This window comes from Harpia harpyja, chromosome 4 (assembly GCF_026419915.1).
Source record: "Harpia harpyja isolate bHarHar1 chromosome 4, bHarHar1 primary haplotype, whole genome shotgun sequence".
NCBI classification, from domain to species: domain Eukaryota; kingdom Metazoa; phylum Chordata; class Aves; order Accipitriformes; family Accipitridae; genus Harpia; species Harpia harpyja.
This window is the reverse complement of record NC_068943.1, coordinates 78,146,082-78,166,811: the sequence shown is the minus strand read 5'-3', so window position 1 is coordinate 78,166,811 and position 20,730 is coordinate 78,146,082. Positions and strand designations below refer to the sequence as shown.

The 20,730-nt window shown below is 37.1% G+C and overlaps 1 protein-coding gene across 1 annotated transcript in view; it reads left to right on the top strand.

Moving 5' to 3' along the window:
- Nucleotides 1-20,730, top strand: part of PDE10A (phosphodiesterase 10A) — a 196,638-nt gene that overhangs the window by 117,792 nt on the left and 58,116 nt on the right. Inside the window, exons 4-5 of the mRNA XM_052784873.1 lie at nucleotides 10,818-10,938; nucleotides 12,887-12,936. Coding sequence (XP_052640833.1) covers nucleotides 10,818-10,938; nucleotides 12,887-12,936 — 171 coding nt within the window. The remainder of the gene's footprint in view (nucleotides 1-10,817; nucleotides 10,939-12,886; nucleotides 12,937-20,730) is intronic.

Here is a 20,730-nt window from a genome sequence, read left to right as displayed (position 1 = left end):
AAGGGTGTTGAGAATTTAGGTGAAAATCAATATGTTATAGTAATTTATTAATTTATAACACAATTTTTGGTCACTCCTTAGTATTCAACAGTTATGGCAGTTGAGTAAATACCTATTGGTGCAACCAAAGATTATTGTTGTTAGTATATCTCTATATATTGTTTTGATATCAAAATAATTAAAGATCTGCCTAAAAATTGCAGAAGCCATAATTATTTCTGTGGAAGAAAGTTCCTCTTAATTGTCATTGATTTGGTAAATAGATTCACATTTTACCTAAAACTCTAAAACGGAGTTACAAAACTAGGTTACCACGTTTGAGCTATTTAAAGCAAAAAAAGCAAGGTCTGGAACCCTGAACCCCCCGAGTCTGCCCTGCCAGTCTCCCTCTCTGTCTCTCAGACACGCTGGTCCCAGCCACCTCGGCCCCTCGAAGTCACAGACAGTGACTCAGGGATTTCCTGAAGAAGGATGGGCTGTCACTTCAAGTCCTGCAGTCAGTGAGGTGCAGATGATACTTCAGATGTTCTTAAGCAAATGAATTCTCCCTTGGGTTTTTTTTAGCTATCATTCGTTGTGGACTTGGTGTGTATATTGTGTTACACTACTTTTTTTTTTTTTTTTTTTTTTTTTAAGTACAATACTTGAGGGCACTCACTAATGCACCATACTACAAATGAACATGTTTGTTAGTTTATAGTATTTTTGAATAATGCTGTATATAATGTAGACCATTGTAATACATCCTCTTTCTTCAGCAGCAGCTCAAACAGATGCCAGTTTAATTAAAATCTGAACATAAATTAGAATTTAAATTAGGAAAGTTCTGTAGGTGAGTAATGTTTTTCAGACAAAAAGACATTTCATTCTCACTGAAGAATTATGAGTTTTAAAGTCATTGTTACATTTTTTAATTCCTGAAAATGTCTGCAAGAAGCAGCTTATATCATAGAGAAGCAAAAATAAAGGTTAGTGGAAGGAAATTTATTGCAGAATTAAATCACCAACTGTTTTAAAACATTGTATTAGTTAGGAACCAAGGTAGAAATATGCTGAAAAATGTGGCTTTCATTGCTGCGTATTTTTTTTTTTCCATCTTTCAATGTGGGGCAGAGTGAAACCATTAAAACATTCATAGTCGTATGCTGTGGCATCAGTTGCTTCAGTAGCCTCCTTTTCTGTTGTGCTTACACACGACAACAGAATTAAATTGGGGGAGGATATTTTTTGTTAAATTTATTTAACCCCTTTCTCCTCCAAAAAAGCCTCACCTTTTTTCTTTATAAACATACAAGATTATAGGTTCTAGGGACTCTAAATACTGAACTATTCATTCACTTGCCTTTTTTTCTTTTTATCAGCAAAATGCAGTGGGGTAAATGGTGTCCAGATTTTTGGAAAAAAAAAACCAACCAAACAAACAACGAAACTTTTACTTCTTGAATTATTGGAAGGAAATGTCAGTATTTTTAAGGGTTTGTATTGCAGTTCCACACTTTGAAAATTGAGGAAGTTCTGAAAAATGTTGTTGTATAGGAACTGCATTTTTAATCTTTTGCCATTTTTAGCAGTTTATTAGAAAAATGAAAATAAAGTAGCAACCTTGGTTATCAGCATTACATCGCACGTTTTTGAAACGAGGAGAGAGTGGGAGAATCCTTCCACATATTTTAAATTTTGAAGTATGTAGAATAGAAAGGAAGCTTTTCAAAATTTATTATTTTAAATCTGGTCTACTAATGGCAATTTCATCAATATTTTGGTGTTCGGAAGTTATGTGTAAAGATATCCTAGATTGGCCTCACATAGTAGCTGACAGGTGGGAAGAAAAGAAAAAAAAAAAGGTTCCCCGATTCCTGTAGGCTGCTTTTGGCATACAAACAACTGGTTACAAAATATCTCTGTGACCAAAGAGTGAACCTGTGAACTTTTTTCTGCATGCTAGATTCCATTATTTATGAAATATATGTAACTGGGGACAAAAATCTCCTTTTCATATGATGTAGTATTGGGAACCTCATTGGAAATGCTGTTTCTTCTGCTTACTTACTGTGCAGATGTGTCTTGGCTGATCCCATCCCTCCTAGCCACAGAAGTGGTTTTCTGGGCAAAGGGATTTCAGAAAGAAAACCAACTATTGAACTATTTTGATGAAGAAAACTTAAGCTGAATTTTGTACTTTATTTTTGCTGGTTTATCTGCAAAAGAAATGAAAATAGAGTGTGAGTTTGAGCACAAAGCGCATATGTATTCATGTATATCTAGACTAAAGATAAATTTGACAGTATTTGTGAAAACAGTGTGCATTGGAGACGTTATTCTTTTCAGTTGGCAAAAATAACCCCATTCCTACATGAACTATAGCCAGGATTTTGTTCTATGTGCTGCTAAGTTTCCCATGATCACCATGTGCTCTTTTGTACCTCAGACTCTGAACTTTAAACAAAAATACTTAATGTTCCTGATATGATCACAGCAAAATTAGCTGTTGTTCATTTTGCTTAATGACTTTCCATTCCATGTTTACCTGAACAATACTTCCAGTGAAGCTGCCTTTTGGCAAGTACCTTTGCTTTGTAAACTCCGTGATGCCAACAGCAATTCACTTTGCAGAAGTTTACCATATAAACACCAGAAAATTACTACCTAGCAAGTGACTAGCTCATTTACAGTACTTTATTCTTGGAAACAGGAATAATACTTTAATCCTCTCCTTTCCCCTTTTTGGACTTGGAGCTTTTGGCAGCTGCCTTGGCACCAGCTAGCACCCAGCACTGTATGTCACTGGCAGTTACCGAGTTAGCAAGTGTGTTTTCAGCAAATAGTTGCAGTAATTGCATGTGTCTTCACTGTGCAACTGATAATAAAAGTTTGGGGTTTTGATGACACATTGGCGAAGCAAGCTCATTCTTTGTAGTATTTCCTTATTAAAGGTAGGATTTAAATGTTCTCGCACAGTCCCAGAACTGAAGACTGTGACAAATTAATCAAAAAGTTAGGGGAACTAGAACAAACATACCTACTTAACCTTTAGAAGTGATGCAAATGGCATGGCACCCTTTGTCACGAGAAGAAGATGATTGGATAAGCTGATTTCTTTATAAAGAAAATCTTGTGGATACTGTGGTAGTGATAAGCAACAGTGGTAGGAAAATGAGGAAGTTTATTTTTAATTTTGTACATGATGTCTTTAGAGTGCTTGCAAGTCAAGTATTAGGAGGGAATGTGATTTTATAAAAAGCTTTTTAAAAAGAGGAGCAGTATTCAGCCTTGTCAAGTTAAAACGAAGCTCATTATGCTGTTTTATTATATAATCCGGAGAGGTGATATAATTGAGATATTCATACAGTTTTATGAGCCTTACAGTTAATAACAGCTTATATGGTTACTTCTATATAATCATAATGTTCTTTTCTCCTAAGCCAAGCCTTTGCTTTTTATTATGTATTTTTCCTATTACTAGTGAAGCAATTTATTTCAGTGTTACCATTTGATGACAGGGAAGGAGCTGACGGAAAGGTGAGAATTGGATGCCAGTGAATAGGGGCTATTTGGCAAGAAGCTTCTCCTAGGGAAGGTGTTCACCATCTTTCCAAGGCTTGGAAATCAGCTACGTAAACAGGCTGGGAAACGCATGCCTTCAAACTTAGTGAATCCTTTCTGTGCAGAGTGAGAGCTGGTTTGCATCTTTTGACATAATAGGGCCCGTTCATAAATACAGTATATGCGTACAGTGCCGCAATGCTAAACTTTATTTACCGAGCAAGTTCTAACCCATGTTTTCTCCAGTTCTAACCCATGTTTTCTCCAGTCAAATCAAGAAGAATATGTGTCAGACAAACGCGTGAAGAAGCAGTTTTCTCCGAGGCTATGTACAAGCATTAAAATTAATCACCTCAGCTAAGTCTGCTCTTTATAGCTTCTTGCTTTCCAGTGTCCAAGTGTCCAGTGTCCAAAACTGGTTACTCCAGCCAACCCCGGTTACCTCTTCCCATTTTTTTGAGCAGAGAGATTTTTCTGAGCTTCCTCTCCAAGCTCACTGCTCCTCTTGAAAGGCTGCTGTGCACGGTAAGCTTGCTTACCACATTCTCTCTACTTTTGTTTTTCAGTCTGAGGATTTGACATCCTTCAGTTCAGCATTTCCACCCTGAAGCAAGCAAGCAGTTTTATGCCCTATCTGTAGGGGGGTTTTGGTGTTGTTTTTTTTTGTTTGGGTTTTTTTGTTTGTTTTTTTGTTTTGTTTTTTTTGTGGAATGAAATCCAGATCCATATTTTTGGTTCTTCACATGTGCAGTTTAGATGTGTTTTCACTGTTATTAGGACACAGTTATTTCTTAGTTATCTGTGCCCCAAAACAAGAAGCAGCAGCTTCTATGCAAATGTGAACTAGCCAACAGTGCAGCTAAACAATGCAAAATATCGCAGCCAGTAAAAGTACCAGGCCTACAGAAGGTAGCAGTACGCGTGAACATACATATCAAACACGTACACAACCTAACATATGTACACATAAAAATGACCTGAATAAAAGTTTGTGTCCTTTTCCCAATTTTGTTATCAGTTTAATTAAATATTTTGGCTTTTTTATTACAAGCATTTCTTTCTTTATATGCATTGGTCATCAGAAATGCAGTAACATTACTATAACTAAAATACAATAATTTCTTGCATTTAAAGAAGTAGGTGACTATTGTGATACTTGCAGGTCTGGCTTTTTTTTTTTTGCTAAATTAGATGTCTGAATAGTCATTACAGTAAAGCATAGTGACACATGGAACGAATGTTCTAGGTACTTTTAAACAAGACGTCTCTTGCAAGGCTGCCTTTGCCTGCAAGGGACTGGATTTAGTCGCCAATATGTTCCTCTCTAGTTATGCATTCCTTCGGGGGGGGAGGAAAAAAAAAAAAAGCAGAGAGGCAAGATTCTACTTCAGTTTAAAAATCTGCTTCTTACGTGGGCAAATAAAGTAATGGTCCCAATATTCTTAAAGGAAATACAGTATTTCTCTAAAAAAGATACAGTAATTGAGTATTGATGATCTTCCCAGAAGATATGGAGGCAACCGGAAAATTATGTAAACAACTGGAAAATTATGTAGAGCAAGTCTCTTAAAGCAGGGTGGTAACTGTGAATCTGGGTTTTTTCATAACTCTACCTGAAAGGAAGAGAAAGCTGATCTAATTCAACAAAAGGCATCAAACAATTTTGTTTGTTTGTTTATTTTTGTGACTGCAATGATTGTTTTTAAGAAGTACAAAAGCGTTGCTGTTGGGAATTCTTTTTTTTATAAAGCAGGTATGACTGGCATTGAGAACTTACATATATAAGACCAGTCTATTTATGCTTCTGGTCCAGTAAGAGCATACCTAGCATAAAATAGTTTAGATTGACATCTCCATCAAACGTCAGGCAAATGTTCAGACCGTTAAGATTGCAAACAAATGCACATTTATTTTTTTTATTTAGTTCATCTTTAAATTTGTTCCCTGATGATTCTTGTTACCAAGACTATAGTTTTATAGGAAAGAAAACTTGTGTTGGCTGGAAGTGTATCGGAGATTTTGGTCGGTTTGGGTTTAGCAGCTGCTTATGTTCTGTAGTATGCTTCATAGAGAAGAGAGTAGCTGTCAGTTTAAAGAGAAGACTGAAGAAGTTTGGGTACAGGTTGTTGTCACATTTCAGATCTCAAGTGTTTGTGGTGAAATCCAGTCCCGGCCTAAGGACATTGTTTTGTATAAAGTGCTGTGCAGAATCACTTGGATTCACTATCTGCAAGTCTTGATGCTGTCATTGACAGATTAATTTTGGTGGTTTAATGAAGTACTAGCTGGTTATCTGAAATACTATCTGATGTAACCAAAGGGAGAATAGGCATTTTAAACTCGCGTGTCTATATACAATCTCCTTGGCCTATGTACATCGTTTGTTCTCAGTGATTTAGCACCCTTCAACAACTGAGACTCCTTACGAGAGCCTCTGTTTGTCTCGATAGATCCTAATCCTGGTCCAGGAATTGCTTCTTACCTGAACTGTTTTTTGTTGTGTGGGGTTTTTTTGTTGTTGGTTTTTTTGTTTGTTTGTTTTTTAAGAATATCATTTTGATCTCACAAAGCTTTTTGAGGCTAGTATTGTTTTATTGTTGTTGTTTTGTTTTTTTGGAGTTGTTTTGTCTGCTTACATGTCTCAGATTTATGGCCTCAGTTTCAAGTGCCCTGGGACAGAATAGCCTACATCTACCCATGGTGTGGCCCCTCTGCCGCCTCTAGAGAGCCTTGCAAATGGATAGGGTGGCACTAGGCACAACATGTACAAATCACGAGCTTGCTCAGCACCGCTGACATCCTCACTGCACACCCTGTCCAGCCAGCCTGCACAACGGTGGGAGTCAGGCAGTGCCCCTCGCCTCCCAGCTCCTCTGGCATAGCAAACGACACAGGGGAAGCCTGGGATGGCACCAGGGGCTGCACCTGGACCACTGATTACGAAGATCCGTACTGCTTTCCAGGGCCTCTCTACATTTCAGTCTGATAATACTTGAAAGGGTGGGTAAGGAGTCTTGAAAATTTTTAAGGAAATGCTTGATGCTTGCTAGAACTGGGCCCTGCTTTCCCAAAAGTCTGTTTCCAAGGCATACTGAGATGACAGGTCAGCACCTTCTCCCATTTCCTGGGCAAAACACCTCGGCTCTCCTTCCCCATCGAGCCTGTAACGAGACAGGGCTTCACCGCCTCCTCCTGGCAGGCGGCCGCTGCTCTGGCCCTCCTAGCCCGGTGGTCTGCTGGAGGCTGCCTGCATCCATTGCCAAAGAGCTCTGTCTTGTGGTTGTCCCTGACATCCTCTGAAACCAGCCTAAGATGCCTAAATTACAGATGAAAAATAAACAACATCAAGAGGAATCTCTCTGGATGTGGTCACTATGTTTTGTGGCTTTCACAGTTTGTGGGTTGTTTGGTTTTTCTTTTTCGCTCCTCTTCCAATGAAGTTCTGCATCCCCAAAGTACATTTGGCCATCCCTCTCCACTTTACATGGAATTTGGGCTGTTCGTTTATTCTAACTCCTCCTAGCCCATGATAACGTCATACGCTATGAGGTCTGTAATTGGACATGCTTCTGGTGCAGAACCAGGCAATTGTTGCTGTGGACAAAGAGCTCTGTAGTCGGGAGTAAGTATTACATAGGAACTTGCTCTTCTCATTGCTATTCAGAAGACTTTTTAAGAAGTTACAGAGAAAACAGATAAACTTCTGGATTATGTTGGCACTTATTGACCCTGTGCTGTATTAATGAAGGCTTTTTGGTGTAGCAGAAGGGCTTTTTCTTTTTTGCAGGAGCATACAGTGCCCCTGGCACAGCTACCCTATAAGCATGAAAGCATGGAAATTAATCTTCATTTCAGTTTGTCATACATAAAATTTACTTTAGGTATTAAATTGTGTCCTTGAATGGTTTTTTTTGTGTCTTAATTGGTCTGAACGAATGCTTAAAATTAATTGGACTCTATGATACTTCAGCATCTCCTTTCATGGAATAAAATGTTTGTGAGTTTCAGCCCCTTTGTTTAGAACTAAGTCACAGCACTATTCTTAAATCATCTGTCATGGGTTGCTGTCTTCTATGGCACCACAATATTCTAAAGACAAATAACCATAGAAATATTTTTCTATAAATCCTGCAAAAATGTCCTTCTTTCATATTATAAATTTGAGTATGAATATTTATAACAGGATTTCCCTTCTTAATTGTTAGTTCTTGTTCATAGCATCATAATATATGCAGCTACTAGAAATAGGATGCCGGTATGATAATGCTAAACCAGTTTTTAGTCCACTTGAATTATTTTAATGTAATGTCACTGAAATTCAGAATTTTACAGTAAATGTGCCAAAATACTTGTAGACACTGAATCTTAAACAGAAGGAAATCAGCAATGGGAAGAATGGATTAAGTAAAAGGAGCTGAATGTTAATAGTGTTTAAATTGCAAACTAAACTACCATAACAAATTAAGAAACAGTACTTAGGCTATATCTGATGGCAAATAAATATTCTTTTTCCACCAAGTGTGTTGAATTTTTTTCAGGAATTACTTTCCTGAATTAAGTTTTACACCAAATATGCGCAGGTCTGTATTAGCAACCGCATTGTATAGTGCTTGTACCGAGGTTTGCTAATGACTTATTCAATGTTTAAATACAGGGTTTCATAAAGAATATTGTGGCTTTTCAACCAAACATAATTGTGGTTATCCAGTCTAAAATGCCTAGAACCAAATAAATAAACCTCTTTCACTCCACTGTAATAATAATAAAAAAAAACATTTTACAGCATGACAAAGTAATTCTTTGTTGGTGATTGATCTAAGTCATAGAATTACTTAATTGTGAATCTGGACAAATTCTATTCATCTGGCCAGTTGTGGATCCACAGATTGTCAGTAGCAGAAATCTGCTGTACTACAACTGTATGTATTATGCAGCTACCATCTTTTTAGTAACATGGGTGCATGCAATGATTTGCCCTGCTTACAAAAATGTTTGCAAGCATATATTGCAGAGGTGAGGATAAAGGGCACATAGCTTATTATGTAATTACTATGCACGCAGAACTGCTGCTTGATTACGGGGAAAGTTATTATTCTGCCATGGCTGTTATGCCAGTGGGCTCATTCTGATGATGCGTTCTCTTAATGTATTAGCTTTAACCTTTGAAGATTTCATTTAAATCCTGACTGTGCATCACAGGCGAAGAGATACGTATTCATTTCCATGTTCTGAGAAGGCATTTTTCCACATGGTAAAGGCTTTGTGCATGTGTGCTTGATGAGCTATTGTTACTTTAGGATATGTGCCTACACCTACTTTTGCAGGTATGGGTTAACATGTATGAGTAATACCGACTCTCGTTTGCCACTTCCCTGTTATATGGCTACTTATGGTTGTATCATAAGTATAAAAATTCCACTTTCCTGAAACTGTGCTATTGGTTTCTCCCTTTGGAGAATCATACAGTAGTAAATGTGGGACACAACAGAGGACAGTCAATGGAAGCTTGCCAGCTGCCATTCGGTGCTAATAATGGTAATGGCATGCTGTATTGTAAACTCAAAACTTACAGCAGTTTATGTATGTATGCAGTGTGATCTTACATTGCTGTCAAAATTTATAAACATCACATCAATTTATAGAAAGAATTATTAAGTGTTAAGTTTGTTACACATTGAAAACATTTTGGACACCCTAGATCTCAAATGTTCTAATATGTCCACCTGGAGCAATAGATTAATACAACACCACGTATTAAGAAGGGGTCACGGCAAAGATTGTATGTTCTCAGGAGCCATTTTAAAGTCAAGATTAAGATCTGCTTAATTTAAAGGAATCAGGAATTGATATTATCCAGCAAGCACTTGGGTTTTTTGTTGGTGGAGTTTTGGGGTTTTTTTTGAGATGAAGCAGCCAAATGTATCCTAAATATATGGCCATATGCTCTGTATTCATGATAGCATGTTGTACGTAGAAATGCATGAAGGTAATAGTGGGAATAAAAGTTACATTGTGGAATATATTGTGTAAGTTATGTGCTTAATCCATCAGTAAGCGTCACATGTACACATTTAGCCAAAGTTACAGGCACGGAAGATCTAGAGAGGTATGGAGCAGAGATACATACATGCACATAAATGCGGGAGTTGTGGGTGGGCTGTGGTGCTCTGAACTTTGTGGCATTTTCCATAGTACTGTTTACGTTAGTCTGGTCTATATTACATTTGGCTCTAAAGTATGAATGAGCAGGAGTATGTGTCTTAGTCTTTCAAGCAACATTAATTCATCTAAATATCACCAGCTTCATTTTTAGTTAAGCAATGTAATTTACTGCATCACTGAGTTCAATAAGTAATTGACCATATTACTTTCTTCAGCTACCACATTACCAGTTTTGGGCAGGGTAATGAATCTTTACTTACTGCCAAATTTTGCTTTCTGTGAAATTATTGTTCGTGATGCTGTCATGCTACGCGTGCACGTTTACTGCCCGTTTTATCAGCCATTCAGGACTTGGTTTCAGGACTCGGGAACGGGATAACCTAGTGCAGCTGGGCCCCTGAAGGGAGGCTGCATCTCCTTTCCTATGAGATCTTAGCCATGCCGTGCTGTTTCATCATACCGGCAACCAGCACCCCACTGCTCCCATCTAAATATCCTAACTAATTGATTTGTAATCTCTTTCTGGCTTCGTCTGCTGTCTTCAGTTGAAACAAAGGCCTGCTAGGCCACAGTGGCTGGCATGATTTTGACTCGGGCAATTTCCATCCTTCAGTCTGTTGGTGTTAATTGCTGCTGTATTTGAAAGGCTGAGCTCCTTGAGCTACCACCTCAAAGGTCTGGTGCTTGGCACACTTCTGGCATTTGGTTCATGAATTTGAGGTGGAAGATGCTGGCAAAGGCAGCTAGTTGCCTCCTTTTGTGGTGGAGCAGGAGCTTAAAAGGAAGGAGTTGAAAGTTACTTACCTATGATTGTCGCATCTCTCAGTTTCTTCTTGAGACGTTGTCCTGTCACCTTGGCTGAGTTTAGGCGATTACTAATTGCTCAGCGGTGTATTCGGTACCCTTTGAACAAACATCTAATGGAGCATAGAGTGGAGTGCTGTGCCTCTTGCTTGGCAGTGACCCAGCTGTTCAGGGGGCTGGATTAAGGCAGTCACGATTGACTTGGCATTGAAATCTCAACATGTTATTTTTAATGAATTTATATGTTAAAAACCTGCAAAATACATCTGAGTTATTCTAAAATGTTCTTCTTGTCTTTGCTTCCATAGTACCAGGATACGAATATGCAAGGTGTAGTGTACGAATTGAACAGCTACATAGAACAGCGCCTGGATACAGGAGGAGATAACCAACTACTTCTGTATGAACTGAGCAGCATCATTAAAATAGGTAAGAAAGACAATCAGACATCTCTGAGCTGTTACTTAGCATCAGTGCACAGAACATTTCTTACGTGGTTTAGTTAATAAAGACAGGTATTGAAGGATAACAGTGTTTTCTTTGGATGTTGTCTCAGTATGAACTTCCTTCGCCTTTTGTCCCTCAGTGAATCCCTGACTGCACTTAAATGAATTTTGTCTCTGGAGAGAGTTGTATATCCAATGGCAAAATTAGAGTCCCCTGTTAAATGAACCAAAGAATAGACTGTTCTGGTTATGATGGTGTTGCAATGTCAATATTGAAAGTAAAAAAAAATCTATCAGTAATATCACTACATATTTGAACTCCTTTTGAAACAAAAGTGAGATGTTACTGAAAGAGGGCATATCTTTTGTGTGATCTCATGTTACAGTCAGTTGTTTATCCATTTTTTCTATGTGATGTAAGTACCTTTTGTGGTAAGAAAATACTATACATGATCAAAAGTTAAAAAATAAAACCAAAAAACTTTCCAATAACAATGTAAGTGTAATTTGGCTTCTTTTTAGCCAGAGTGGATGTACTCAGACTTCAATAGGAAGTATCAGTAGCTTTGTTCAGTATAGCTTTCTGTCACCCCTTTAGAAAGGTTTTACCATCCCTGCTCCTTCATCATTTTGTAATGATGAGTAATAGTTCCGGTTTATATGCATGGTGTTTTAAAAGGACCACTTCTGGTTACTAATTTTGCTTAAGTGGTTATTTGGATATTGATGTCCAGCTCACAGCAAATCAGACTGGATTTTGTTAATACACAGCAAGTGAGAGGCTATAGGAGACAGGGTCTGCTTATCTTTTACAATCATTTTTTCTCTTGTAAAGCAGATGAGATTTTTTTTTTTTTGTATTTCCTTTACAGTGCTCATTTGCCTTGTAACTCAAAATGCTTACATACTACAGCTGAAGGATTTAAAATGTGAATGAAAATTACCATGCCCTGAACTCCCACTAGTGTTACACAGTTGACAATAAGCAAGTAACTACACAGTGGGATTTTTTTTCCTTTTGTCAAAGAAATGCAGAAAGCCAAGTGATTCGGTCACACACAAGTATAGTCACTTCCTTGAAAGGTACTAAATGGATTCTTGCGTTCATTCATAAAAAACTGGGTATCAGATATGTACATTTACTGGTTAGAATGTTTATTAATGGTTGGAAACACAGACAGACTTACAGTCAAGGTATCAAAGTCTATTGTGTAAAGTGGGGTAAAAAACATTGACTGCTATATCCTCTTCTGATTTTGAGAGTTTTCATTTTAGCAGTAAGTTATGGTGGTTGGTTGACTCTGAACTTTAGAGAGTTTAAAGAACTTGACTTTACCCTGTTTCATACAACAATCTGAATCTGGCAGAAATCTGACAGGTATAAACTTTCTGGTGTGTGTCACTGATTTTAATATGGGGCAGGTGCAGAAAATACAAACAGTTTGTTGTGAAACACTCTTTTATGGCAATATTTGCAACATTTTATCTTCCCATAATTTTTCTATCTTAAGGCAAGGACAAATATAGCTTACCATCTATGAATGATATTTATTTTACTCATGGAAATTATAATGTTATCTGGCTGATTATATTGTAAATAGATGTTCTTATGTTAATTCTATACTGTCATATGAATTAATTTGAATTTACAGACATTAGGCCTTGGAATAAGAGTAAGATGTATAAAGAGGTTGTTTTCTAATTATCTTTTAGAGTGCAGTAAATGACAATGGGGAAAACAAGAGTTACCTCGTACCTCTAACTTTGTAGAGTCTGGGAAGTTTCAAGGGACACAGCAATAGACCTTCACCTTTAGAATTTTAGATGTTTGTCCTAAGTGGAATTGAATCTGTGGTTTCACCTCAGAGATCTTGCGTAAGTTCGATTTCCCCCTGTGAGTACAATTATTTCTTTTATTATTGCTTTGGCAGCTACAAAAGCTGATGGATTTGCACTATATTTCCTGGGAGAATGCAATAATGTAAGTATACTGGATTAAGATGCTGCTTTTCTGTACAGTTACAAGTGCATTTTCCAATTTGACAATGATATTTTATTTTGCACATCATTTAGCAGGAAATATTATCTGAGTGCTGAATATTAGCTTTATGTTATCTTTATTTCTGTAAAATAGAAACTTATTGAACATAGTGGTAATGAAAAAAATGTTTCCTGCATTTAGATCCTTGGCCTTTTAATTTTTTTTTAAAGATTTGGCAGTAGTGCTGTTGTTTCTCTGATTGTTGCAACTTAACTTATGATTTAGCCCCATTATTAATTGCCTTTAACAAACAGAAAACTTAACTTGAATTTACTCTCTGCATAGCCTATTCTTGTCATCTAGTTATGTCTCTGTTTATTTTTTAAATGTTATCAGGTCTTGTGTTAACTGCCAGCTGCAACATGATAGTGAGATAATGTAAATTTCAGATGTAGATTTTAATTAGCATAAAATAAATTGCACATTTAAAATTTATGAATGGAATTAGATTCTGATGTAATAATTTGAATACCAGTGAGTCCAATATTTGCTGGTTTGTTATTTGGCATTTAGAACACATTACATTTTTTTCTGTCCAGATTAATTTGTACAGTTACCATATACAAGATTTTGTAGTTACTTCGAACGGCTACCAAGAGGGAAATGCAGTTTATACTTCAGTCAGTTCCATCAACTTAAAAATCACAATTTGTCCTAAATTTTATGTCTTTCATTGGTTCAAGAAACAAATTAAACTCTTCTTACTGAAAAATGACTAGAGAGGAAAATATTTTTCTCATTGTTTTTGTTTCCTTACATTACGCAGCCAGTTTTAATAGTTTATTTTTGTATAGTCCATTAGCCAATTTCCTTTGCTCTTTGTGAAATAATTGAATTCTGAAAAAGGGAAAGAACGTCATTTTTGAAACAATGGAAATGGGGTTGAAGATGTACAAACCTGCAGGTGACTTGAGCCTTGCCTGAGAATATTTTTTACTTATTCAAAAAGATAGTGTCTAATTTGAAGGGTGTGGAAGAAGGGCCATACAGAAATTTCCTAAAAGAAATGGAAATGGGTTTTGCATTTTTTTTTTTTATTTAATGATTATTTCTTATAATAAAGATAACCCATTTTGTTATTCAGAAATTGGGTCTGCTCTGAATTAATTCTGTAAGTATGTAAATAGCATATATTTTTTAATAACCCTTTCACTGAGAGGTGTAATTTAAGTAACATGTTGTTCATCCTTTGGGAATGCAATCGTTGGTTCTCACTAGCAGGTGACAGCATCCACTGTCATGGGTAGGGGGTGATGCAAACAGTCACTGAAGAGCTTCCTCCTGCTGCCAAGGGCAGGAGCTTGCAGCAAGTGCAACCATCCGTTCCGAATGCACCGCACTCGCCAGCTTCAGTGGCGTTAACCGCATGCCAGCTGGGCATGTTCATCTCTACATGCTTTGTAAAAGATTACAGTAAAATTAACTTTACAGCTTGAGACCTAGAGAATTCTTACTATGGTGAGGTTTTGCCTGTTACATTAGTGTGGCATAATATGGGGTTCTTCCCACTCTTCTGATACCTTGAGGGCCTTGGCACTTCATGACCTTCTGCTTTTTTTTTTTTTTAATAGCCTATTAGGCAGTTGAATCTATTTGCTTCCCAGTATAACTCTTTCCTGAAAAAAAGTTCCAACCACTAAAAACACACATTGACTTTATTAACCACTGCTATGTAGCTGCATCTCCCAAAATGGAATGTTCTTCACGTAGTTATTATAGGGACTGATCCCAAGTCCTTTGAAGTTAGTGTGAGATTTTCCATTCGCATTAGTGGGCTTTGGGCCAGACTCATGTTTGTAGTCTTGTAACTAAATGGTAACGCATTAGCCTACTTTTTGTAAGAAATTGTCATTGAAAATTAATTTGGATTACTTTGTCTCTTGCATATTTAATTTAAAGGATGTGCCCAAGTAAGATTAACAATTGTCCAGCAAATACTGGCAATGTATTTTTATTTATTTTTATTAAATATCTTTTTAAAATGGGAACAAAAAGATTCTGCATAGCATAAATGGCAGAAAGGAGCTAATTCTTTAAGCTGAAGCTTCAAAAATGATAAAACCTCCTATCATTAGCCTGGACAAAGTAGTTGCTGAACACCTCTGTCCACGTGTTGAAGAATGGCTTCTATTTTTTGGTGGCTTAATTTTTTTTGCTTAGTTTGTGACTTAAGTTTTGCAAATTCACCAAAACTAATTTTTTTTAAATGTTGTCATTTGGCTTTTTGTTCATTAGCTTGAGAAGTATACATAAACCTGCTTGTATTTATCCAGTCAGCAGCCTTGTGTTTCAGAACTAGACCTGATGTAAGTTATTTCCACCATGCTTTCAAAGAAGTCAGGTGTGCCGGAATACAGCTTTTCTGGAGTGTGTGTATATGGCTTTTTGAGAATTAGGTACTGGGAGAGGATTGTAACAGGGAGGAATCCTGTTAATAAGTAGGTACCTACTTTCTCCCAAATGGTTTTGTAACGTTTAGCGATGTGTGTTCTGACTATATTCTGTAAGGGAACCTAGGATCAAAACTGAACCAATAGCATTAAGTCTACTTCGTTTCAGCTCCTGCTGTAAATAAGTATAGGTATACTTGTGCCTGTTTAAAGAAAGCCAAATTTGAGAATCTTGACACATGTTAATCTCAGCTAGGGAATGTTTTTGCAATATGAGATTTCCATAACTACCTTTAGCCTAGATTAAATAGTGAGTTTTTAATTAGGATAGAAGATAACTTTCTTTTACAGAAATTCTAGATATTTACAAAATGAAAACCAGCAAATGATTACTGCATACTGTGTGCTATTATTTCTTAATATTGAGAGAAGCAAATCGCCATATCATTGCAATTTTTTTTTTTTTTTTTCCCCACGGGTCACTAAGAGTTCATTGTAAATCTTACTTTGGTGAAATTTTTAACATGGACAGCACTTCCCTTACATGAAAATTATATTAGAACTGAAAGCAAATTTGTTTAATGTGAAGAAAAGCTCTAGACTAGCTGGCCCTTTTCTTTCTGCAAAACATAGGTGATATACTGGCCTTAAAGGAAGGCCTTGTTTTAGATAAAATTCCTTTGGAGTTTAATAGCACAAATGTGAGTTTGTTAAAGCACCTGTCCATATGCAAAGTTTCTTTTTGGCCTTATTTTCTTTCTCTCTGTTGAAGTATACAAAACTATATCTTGACTTGTATTAAAGCTGGATAACAGCATAAAGACAAGGTAATTTCTGGCTGACAGGTCAGGTCGAATGCTTTCAGGATCTTTCCTTGAGTGAATGTGCTTGAAATGGAAGATGCCACACCAATTGCAGGTTACAGTGCATTTCTTTATGCAAGTATTGCTCAGAATAGATGCCAGAATGAGTGTGGCTGGTTCAGTTATTTTAGGGACCTTCTGGTTGTTCAAATTGCTTGGGACTGCTGGCACTTGTCGCACTCCTTGCTAAGGGCATTCTGATAGTATGATTCTGCTTTTCAAATGATTGCCCCCAAGCAGGTAAGTACCACTCGCATGCTCAACTCCTTCCTTGCCCATAAAGTTGCCCTGTGTATCAGAATCTGGTTTTGCATATTTTATACATGTGGTAGAATGCACTGCAAAATACTCGGATACTAAGAACAATATAGCTTCCTCATCAGGGTCAAGTGATCTGAACAGGCCTGTGCCCCTACTGCCTCTGGTTCTTGAACTTTCTCCGTATCTAAGAAATTATCTTTGTCCATGGGTTAGTGCAGTTATGCAAATAAAATGATTTATTCTTGAGGTACATAACACCATTTTGCAAATGCTTTATACTGGAGACCAGAAACACTTCCAAATCAAACAGGGATTTTTCACAGCTCTCCAGCAAAGAACTTGACTTTATTTCTATTTTCTGTTTCATTCCTTATGGGGATGAATATATGGTTCATAATTCTCATGTTATGACCTTAATTGAAAATCATCTTCAAACATGACTTAAAGGATTTACAGAAATCCTCGTATGGAGTGGTGTGTGTGTGTAAATCATTGTGCCTAAGTACCGTGGTAGCTGGGCATGGATTTAAGCCCATAAGCTGGCATCTTCGCAAGGCAGTATTTCTAAAATACGTATCACAGCTCCAGAGTTTCTAATGTATTATTATATTGTCTGATTCTTCAGATGCTTCTTGTTTATAGTCCTTATTTGTGTGAGTAATTCACCTCATGATTACATTGTGATTCCTACGTAAAGATGTTTGACTTCGAATTTAATAGGCATATATTTAAAGTAGCTTTTACTAGGTCTTGTGAGTGTTACTTAGCTCCTGAAACTGCAAATTGTGTTGACAGACAGATCATCCTTGCTTCAGATAGAAGTTTCCAATAGCTTTATTGTAATAAATAATTATGTGAGGCCACAAATATGTGCACATACGCTGTGCTTCAGGGTGTATCTTATTAAGCTATTCCAGAATTTCTGGTCATGCAGAAATTGTTGCAGCTTGATGTGCAGTGCCACCTAGTGAATTTATGGGGTGGGTGACTTGAATTATTAAGAACCACAGAAAAAAACATCTACTGCTTGCTAACTGTCTCAGGTCTTTGTGCCAGGCTAAGCTACATTATTTTGAATGTGTAGACATCTTCTCTGAAATTGAGTCTTTTAAACATGTTTCCAGATGAAATCCTTCTAGCTGCAAGTCAACTCAGAAAGTGTTGGTCTCTATCCTTGAATCAATTCTACCATCATGTACTCTTTTTGTATATAAAGTGGAAGAAATCTGTCACTTTCTTATTTGCCAGTGAATAGTGATGCTAAGCAGAGGGGGAAAGCTGTTGATGAATTGTCTGAGTTTAACTCTGGGACAATAAATTATCAAACTGAAAGAAATTAGATAAATAAATGTCAAGATATATTTTAGTGAAATTTTGGTCCTGTTTCATTTCATATTCAGGTAAATGGACTTGTGGAATATGGTTATGATGAATATACTATAGGTAGAATGCAGAACTAGTTAGAAAACGAGACAGAGACTAGTTGTGGTTCACTATCAGAATGGGAGGGTATTTTGCATAAATCCTCAAGGATTTATCCTGCATCTGGCTTTACTCAGTATATTCATTAATGCATGGGTGAAGGAAGAATATAGGCTTATTCAATTTGCATATTACATGAAATTGGGAAGGACTGTAGATGTGTTTGTAGGGACGGATTAGAATTCAAAATGATCTTAGGAAAGAAGTCTGAAGAAACTGGACAAGGACTCAGTGAGGACAAGTGCTGGGCTCTCCATGGATTGCCTCTCTCTGTGTAGGGCAGTTGATGACTTTGAGAAAGATTCTGGGGTTTGCAGTGAATTTGAAGATAAACATGAGTCAGCAATATCATTTCTGTAGCAAAACCGATGCTGTTATATGTAGCAGAAGCAGAAATTTAGCCTTTGTGTAAGGTAGTTTTCCCATTCCTCTGTCCAGTGCTAAGGTCTCAGGTGGAATAACACGTCTGGTTTAAGCACCATACTTCTGAGAAAAAATTGGAGGAGCTGAAGCGAGTCCAGGAGACAGCAGAGAGAATGGTCAGGAAACAAAAGAACTAATATTGCTTAGTCTAAAGAAAAGAAAGTTGATGCGTGAAGATGTGCCTGGATAAGGCAGAGAGGAAGGGAATCCTCTCTTCTCCATAGCTACAATCTGTAGGGCAAGAAGTAGTGGGCTTGAACTGGCATTAGGAAAGCTTCCCCAGTCGTGGCAGTAATGAAGCACTACAGTTTGTTGCTTGTGAAAGCTGAGGGATCCTCATCGCTGGAGGTGTTTGAGAACTGTCTGGACAAACATCTTTCAGAAAAATGCTTAGCTGACCATGCCTTAAAATGGAAGGGATGGAAGAGAGGTATGTCAACTTAGTTTTCTGTGTCAATGAACTAGTATAACTCTTGTGGTGTTTTTTTAGTTGTGTAAATCAACTGGAAAGTTTCCAGGAATGAAGTGCCGTTAGAAATTGATACCATTCGGAAGGAGGAAAACACTCCCCCCGCCCCCCCCGCCCAACAAGTAGTAGTTGTCTTACAGCATAGAAGTGCATTGTCTTCATTTCACAAGTATCCAACATTTTTACATACGACGTAGTTTAATAATGCAAATCTCCTGTCAAGTACACTGTCAGTTATCAAGAAGGAAATAAGAGGTTTTTATAAACAATGGAGGTAGTTGCTGGGGTTTTTTTCTTCTTTTATCCGTGTGTGCTTCATGTAGTAGGATTGCTGCACCTGTGTTTAAACCCAGGCCATAACTGCCTATAGGTCTTTAAGATTTTAGCATGGTAGTATTGGGCTACTACTTCAGCTTAGCCAGTTTACAAATCCAAGGTTTTTGCCTGTGGATACTTTCCAAATTAGTTCTGTTTGTTTGGTTTTCTTGGTCATCATTGCTTATTGTGATGAGTTTTATTCCTGAAAAAAACTGGCCTTAGGGCACAGCCTTTATACCTATCTGCAAATAGTTTTATCAATAGGCTGTATATTTTTATATGTAGGTTGTGACGTCCTTTACCAAGAGTAAAAGTCTATTGCTGTTACTGAACAGAAAAGGATGTGAGCAGCAAAAAACATTAAGCTTGCTTGGTATCAACTTGCTTAATTCCCATTTCTCTTTAATGTTTTTTTTTCCAAGCATCAAGTCGTATAGCAATGCTTTAGTATTAAGGCTTTAATTTAATGTCTGTTGAATATTAAATGATTTTCCATTAAGCATTTTTAGGGCTGGTTTTATGAGCACAATTTGCTATGAAGAAACTAGATCAGGCTCCAGTCACCCTTACCACCAAAACATTTTGTTAATGGAATGCTTGTCATGTGTGTACTTCAACCCTCATTCTAGTCATTACACCTGATTCTTATCCAGACCTCTTTTCTGCAAAGAAATTTTAGAAAAATCGGTTTATGATTGGTATTTGCTTAGTTATAAGGAGTATTATAAAAAAAGAAGAAACAACTGAGCAGTTTGTGAGATGGTGAGCAATACATGTTTGCAGTTCAAATCCAGCCCTGGCAAACTTTCTATAATTAGTTGAATGGTTTCTAGCCTTTGTGTGTTGGGATTTGGTCTTGTGCTGGATTCCCACAGGCTACATACCAACAGCCACTAGAAAAATAGCATCAATTACACCTGCAGTTGACGTCTTTATCAGAAGAGCCAAAGACTGATAGCGCCTGAAAACCGCAGGTACTTTCTTATCACTGTAAGAATATCGTGTCAGGAGGTGTGGCTGGTATTGTGTTATGAGACTTGAGCTGCTACACCTCATCTTTTCTTTTACCAGGATTTTAATCTGCTTCCCCTGTCAAGCATTGGATTTTCACTAGAAAATCCAACTGTGGGGCCAAGTTACGACACCACGACAAGTTGAACATCAGTAATTCTTCATGTGCATGCTCTTAGCTGTTACAAATGTGGGGTAATGAGGGTTTTTTCAGCCACAGTAAAAGAGGTTCAAGATAAATCACTTCATAATTTCAACAGACATGGCACCAAGAAAAGAGCACCAAAAGGGATGGTATTATGGCTTATTGGATATACGTATGTTAAGCCAAACATACTGGATATATACTAAGCCAATGGATATACGTATGTTAAACCAAACATACTGGATATATACTAAGCCAAGTTTGCTGTGAATTGAGACTGCTGTCATGTTGGTATCCCTCAAGAACTGATTACAGTGTACATTATTATGCATTCCTGTAGACTGGAAGACTTGTTAATATATTAGCATTTTA